A 5,863-nucleotide genomic window follows, 5' to 3' on the forward strand; every position below is an offset into this window, starting at 1 on the left:
GCATAATCCCGGGAACGGCTATATGCGGTTCGGCGTGGAATTTATATAAGGGGATAACACCGGAGTCGATACGCTGTGCGATAACATCTTCAGCTTGCCCACAAGACATTTTAATTGACTAAGGTTTAATTAGCAAGCTATTGCCGGCACTCCCCTCCCTGGTTTTTGTATGTCACACCGTGTCGTCCGATACATTATTAGGTGTGCTTTGACGCGACAGAACTGTTTCATTTTAGACAAATTGCGCTATGAAAATTGTTTTCCGATATGAAGCCAGAAAACAACGTTTTTTTTTGCTAGAAAAAATCGTTTTTCACCATATTTCACAAAAGGTCGCCTGGAGGCCGAAAAAGCCGAACAGCACCTCGCAAAGAGGGCTGAGAAGGACACCCTGATGGCCAAAAAGACGACCGAGAGGCATAGGCAGGCTAGCCAGGCTGCAGGGACTCGTCAGACTTGGCAATACGGGTAAAATGACAGAGTGTCGACTACTGGACCAGGCAGTGTCGACTACTGGGCCAAAGGTGTCGACTACTGGGCCAATTAACACTGTTTTTTGCTATACATTTTTGTGCACAAAAATGTATTTGTTTCCATTTTCGACCTATGAGGCATTAAGTTTAATCCGTCCACTACACCCCCGAAATTTTTCCTTGACGCTACCGTACACCCACGCTCCGTTGTAGGCACTTTTGAAAAGCCTTGCTCTTAAACTGTCGACTACTGGGCCCCTTACCCTATATCCTACAGCCAAAACCTATTCGCACGCAGCCGGCCGAGCTAGGTAGCCCGACCTGTACATGACCCGTCCGCTGCGGCCCGACCCGCGCGAGGCCTCCACCACCCCCGCGCCCGAGACAGAGCGCTCCTCGGAATAAGTCGGCTGTCAATCCTATATATACTATTGTTTTACGATCAACACGTTATTGTGCGCCGCAAGGCGCGGGATCTTGAATAAAAGCCGGCTGGAGCCCAGGGCCCTTCGCCACACTTCCATTTGACTTTGACTTGTAATCATTCAGACTTGGCTCGGCACAGCCAAGCGCCTAATACTACAGTATGTATATCTATTCTAAACTTATCATTCAATATGCTTGTCTATTGTAAAGTTAAGTTCAGCAAGTGTTCTTCTCAAACCTTGTTGGAATAATTTGGATTTTTCACATAACATAAATGGAGAATATAATGTTCAATACATAATACAGCGATAATTTTGGAGTGAAATTAATTTGCATGGTTTGTAGTTGGACACATTCTCATACATCAATTGTATATACTTGAGATAAGAGTTGACTGTTTTGTCATTGAGTTCATTTATCCATTGTAATCTTTCATGGATATATTTTTTTGAATTCAATGAGAGGATCCGTTTGAAACCAAATCGTTCTAATAATAAGCCTGGCAATGATCTAACTCGTGACAGCTGTGTAAGTTAATCCTGGGGACATTTCTTTTAGGGTGCCTATATTAACATTTGCCTGCAAAATAAATTTTAATAATTATTAATATTACACTTTTACAAGTGATTTTACTAATTTTTTAGTGTCATCATTTATTACCTTGTCAAGAGTGAGTCCTTGAGATTTGTGTATGCTACAAGCATAACAGAGGGAAGTAGGGAATTGCTGCCTGATGCAATCTTGTCCATTTTTACTTTTCCATTGTTTGGTAATTGGTGTAATAACTACTGTCTTGGTCAAGTCATCAAGGTAAAGGCCTTGGTAACAGTCAAACTTACAGATAATGGCAACTGGTGCATCATCTGGAGGGCTTCTGTCCTGTGCATACAGGATGTCTACAACTTCACCCATGGAACCATTAACAAGCCCTTTCTCTGTCCACAAATTTGCTCGTAGCATTATTCTTGCACCCTTTGCCAAGTACAAAGTATTTCTTAATCCTCCAGCTTCGTTCTCAGTCCCATCTCTTGCTTGCGCAGAGTTATGCTGTGCAGGTATTCTTGAAATTGGCATAGGGTTGCCTGTAGTGGGGTGCTTTAGAGCTACAAGACAATTTTTATTGTGTTCATCAACTTCTGCTCTTGTAGGATACAATCGTATGGCGTCTTTGAAACTTTTTCTTTCTTCTTCAGAAACTGATGTTGTAAATCTTTGTTTCAAGATGTTGTAGTCTGCTTCAGACAAAGTGCCACAACTAATGTTGTGGAGAACATCAAGAAAACATGTGTCGTTTTGACGTTTCACTTGGGAAAGGACCATGGCAGCGTCAACCGTGGTGTAAAGCATCTTGCCATTGATATAGTCAATAGATACCTGGTTGTCTTTGTATTAGGTTGGGTCGAAATAACACTTTTGTCCGTCACCAAAACGCCTGGGTGCGGAAAAGTGTCCCAGACCAATTCGAAACTCAACGCACTTTGAAATTTTGAAATCGGATAATATCTTCTGCCTGTTCCTCGAGCGCAAAGTTTAACATTAGTTTCTTATGGGTAATTCGGTCAAATATCAACATTTTTGTCTAGGACTAGAAAAAAAAATGTTGAATAAAACTGACTTGAGATTAGTGATCTACGCCAAAAACCGAATCCCATGACATACAGTATGCCAACATTTGTAGACCTTTTTGAGAATTTTTCCTTTCATAAATATGCCAAATTTTAGAGAAAAAGTGAGAATTTACAAGATACTTTTGACGATGTGAGATGACTTAGATACACTTGCGGTATGTCATTTGCTTCGGATTTTTGCGTAGATCGCGTTTCTGAACTCAGTTTTAATCTTCGAAAAATCGTTTGGAACACAGATCAAATTTTTGGTATTTGACCGAATTCCCCATGAGAAGCTAATGTTAAACTTTGCGCTCAAAGAACAGGCAGAAGATATTATCCGATTTCAAAATTTCAAAGTGCGTTGAGTTTCGAATTGGTCAGGGACAATTTTCCGCACCCAGGCGTTTTCATGACGGACAAAAGTGTTATTTCGACCCAACTTACTTTGTATGGAGCACTATCTCCAACAGGAGCCAGTTGTTTAATATCACCAAAAAAAGAAAGTAAACACACCACCATATGGTTCATTATCTCTGTCCATTGCTTCTTTAAGTCTCTTTTCAATTAAATTCAACATGTTGCATCCGACCATACTATATTCATCAATCAAAACAAAGTGAACATTTTCAAATTTTTTTCGAAACTCATGAACAGCTGTTCCTTTTAAAGGTAGAACTTCTCTTGTTTTGGGATGAATGTGGAGCTTAGAGTGGATTGTTGACCCATTTATGTTTAGTGCACTGACACCTGTTGGACCAAGTAGGCAAAAGGCATCTGATCCCAAACTATTGCGGATAATGCTTTTCATTGCATGTATCAGTAGGCTCTTTCCTGTACCTGCAATTAAAAGTATGTTTACATTAATCTATAAACTTACAGTAATAAACTAAATAAGCACGACTGTTTTGGATTTACCTGCTTTGCCTTGAACAATTACAGATTTTAGCAAGTTTGGATGTGTTGAATTTCCTGATGTGATTGCTTGAATTTAATAAATCTTGAACTGAGTTTTTTTTCTGCGTTGGTAAAAAACTTGCCAATTTTGGTAGGGATCCACATTGTTGATATTTTGCAGTATCCTCATGCCAATAATATGAAAGGTCAACATCTCTTCTTCCTAGCTCAATTTTTCTGCAGAATTCGATGGACCCATCCTGGAAACACACATCCATTGTTCTGTTGTAATTGTGCCTCCATCATCCAAATCCTCAAATTCAGGTTCATCGGGTTGTTTTCCATCAAGATCACATGCAGGTTTGAAACTGTCAATAATTAATGGTTCATTGGCTTTGTATGCCTCTTCCCAGGAATTATACTGTTGCATAAATGAATCTTCATATCTCCACGGCACAAAAAGAAGAACTATTTGTCTGTAGTAGGCCTCTGGGTCACTGTTTAGTGTACTTTTGTTAAGCTTTGGATAAAGTTGTACAAAAGCTTCTTTTCCTGGAGACCGTTTTCTTCCCTTAGGAAGAATGATGTGTCTATTTATCGCTATTTTTAGTTTCATCATCTAGAACAGGTACCCATCCATCTGAGTCCAGCACTCTAAAATTGATAGAAACAAATTGTCTTCCATCGTTTGATGTCAATTCAAGCCCCATCAACAAATGGCATGTTTCTTGTGCAGATATGTCACGTTCACAACATGACTGAATGTAAAACTGCTGAATTATAGATTTGACAGTCTTGTCAGAATTATTTCTATTCATAATTATTTGAAGAATTTCTGTCAATTCCTTTGACTTAACTTCTGATTTAGTAACATATTTAGGTAGGTAATTGACTTATGCACGTTTTGACAGAACAGGAGAAACATCAATATTAGCTCGCCATGTTTGAATGAAATATCGATTGTTCTTGTTGAGACATGGATCATTTCTAGCTGTAATTAGTTCCAGATCATTATCTTCTGTATATCTTATTTCAGTTTTATCTGCCAGTTCTTTAGGAAATTTGAATCTGCACTCTTTCTTCTTTGTCTTCTTATTAGTCCTCATACAGTACCCATCTCTGTGTTCGGTGTGCCTTTGTACTCGATTTAGTAATTCTGCTAAATCTTTTTCGAGGTCAACAACTTCGGATAAGCGCTTGCGACAGGGGTAAATTGGTCCTTTAGGGCAATGTATATCAGGATGAGTGGTAGATATGAATTTGTCAAAGTAATCGGCTATTTCTTGTCTACGTTGAGGTGTTTCCTTGGTCAGATCTTCAAACTTGGGAGCATTTTTAACCATAAAACACCGTGAATATGAGGTGAACCTCTGCCGGAAAAGAAAACAACAAAAATTATTTAAAATTAAAATAAAAAAAAAGTGTTTTTTTTTTTTTTAAGATGCCGCTCACTTATGTTGATATTCAATTCTGAACCACAAATCGTCTACATCATATTTTTCCTTTAAAACCTGATAATAAAGGGAAATACTGTGTTAATACATGAATTACTATGACTTAGTTGAATGATTTTATTTCAGTACTTGTAGGTACCTGATTAATAAAGTTTTCTCCACGTCTTAAGAACAAGGCATCCACTCTTAAAGGGTTCTCTTCAATGAGTTTTCTGCGTCTTGATTCAGTCATTGTACTTAAGTCTTCATCAGGAGCTATGTTAAGAAATAATTCTGGCCAATGTAAGTCAGCGGCAGAAAGTGTGAAGAAAAGCGTTGGTAAACCAAGCTGCTCTATCATAGTAAGCAATTCTTGGCCCCTAGCATACCAATATAGTCGTGTACCACGTAAACTAGAGTTATAAAATAAAATTTTCTTCAGCAAGGCAGGGTTTTGTTGTAATTTTTCTTGTAATTGATCCATATCCATGTCTTGAAACTCAGAATTTTTCTTAACAAATACACCTCCGAATTTCAATGCATTCCATCGCATTTCAGAATTGCGAGCAAAATATTTGAAACGAGGATGTTTTGCAAACCGTCCATCTTGGTAATTCATTAAATGCTTGAAATATTGTTTGGGTGTAATGTTATGCTCTCTTGGGTTCCTTAAATCTGCTTTACCAAAAGGAAACAGAGTTGGGAAAGCCATAGCAATGTACCCTGGAGTTTTAAATTCATTAATGGCGTCCTTGCCAATTGTTGGCCACTTTAAAATACATTCAGCTTTATCTGTAGAAGTTGGTGGTGAAATAGAAGGGATACATGTCTCAATAATAGTATTGACAACTTCTTCATCATCAATTTCTGTTGGTTCATCTTCTACTGCTTCTTCACTGTCTACATTAATTACAAGAGTTACTTGATCAAAAACATTGCCATCTTCAGGAAGTTTTGACATGTTATTTTCACTTATCTCTATGTCAGTATAGTAGCAATTATTTTGTTTAAGCCACAATAATGCATC

The 5,863-nt window shown here is 38.2% G+C and overlaps 3 protein-coding genes across 3 annotated transcripts; all 3 read right to left on the minus strand.

The window, feature by feature from the left end:
• Nucleotides 1-1,124: 1,124 nt before the first annotated feature.
• LOC113215336 (ATP-dependent DNA helicase PIF1-like) lies at nt 1,125-2,283 on the minus strand. The gene is made up of 2 exons (XM_026434953.2): nt 1,560-2,283; nt 1,125-1,478 (listed from the first exon to the last, which is right to left on the minus strand). The coding sequence occupies exons 1-2, from the start codon at nt 2,244-2,246 to the stop codon at nt 1,410-1,412; spliced, it is 756 nt and encodes a 251-aa protein (XP_026290738.2). The 5' UTR covers nt 2,247-2,283; the 3' UTR covers nt 1,125-1,409.
• A 674-nt stretch (nt 2,284-2,957) lies between these two features.
• LOC127751410 (uncharacterized) lies at nt 2,958-3,493 on the minus strand. The gene is made up of 2 exons (XM_052274927.1): nt 3,425-3,493; nt 2,958-3,346 (listed from the first exon to the last, which is right to left on the minus strand). The coding sequence occupies exon 2, from the start codon at nt 3,315-3,317 to the stop codon at nt 2,997-2,999; it is 321 nt and encodes a 106-aa protein (XP_052130887.1). The 5' UTR covers nt 3,318-3,346; nt 3,425-3,493; the 3' UTR covers nt 2,958-2,996.
• Nucleotides 3,494-3,626: 133 nt separating this feature from the next.
• Nucleotides 3,627-5,797, minus strand: LOC127751408 (uncharacterized). Its single transcript, XM_052274925.1, has 5 exons — nt 4,997-5,797; nt 4,894-4,914; nt 4,305-4,773; nt 4,036-4,262; nt 3,627-3,974 (listed from the first exon to the last, which is right to left on the minus strand). Exons 1-5 carry the CDS (start codon nt 5,795-5,797, stop codon nt 3,627-3,629), a joined length of 1,866 nt encoding a protein of 621 aa, XP_052130885.1.
• Between the last annotated feature and the right edge of the window lie 66 nt (nt 5,798-5,863).

Source organism: Frankliniella occidentalis, unplaced genomic scaffold (assembly GCF_000697945.3).
Source record: "Frankliniella occidentalis isolate FOCC.00 unplaced genomic scaffold, Focc_3.1 Scaffold466, whole genome shotgun sequence".
Lineage (NCBI taxonomy): Eukaryota > Metazoa > Arthropoda > Insecta > Thysanoptera > Thripidae > Frankliniella > Frankliniella occidentalis.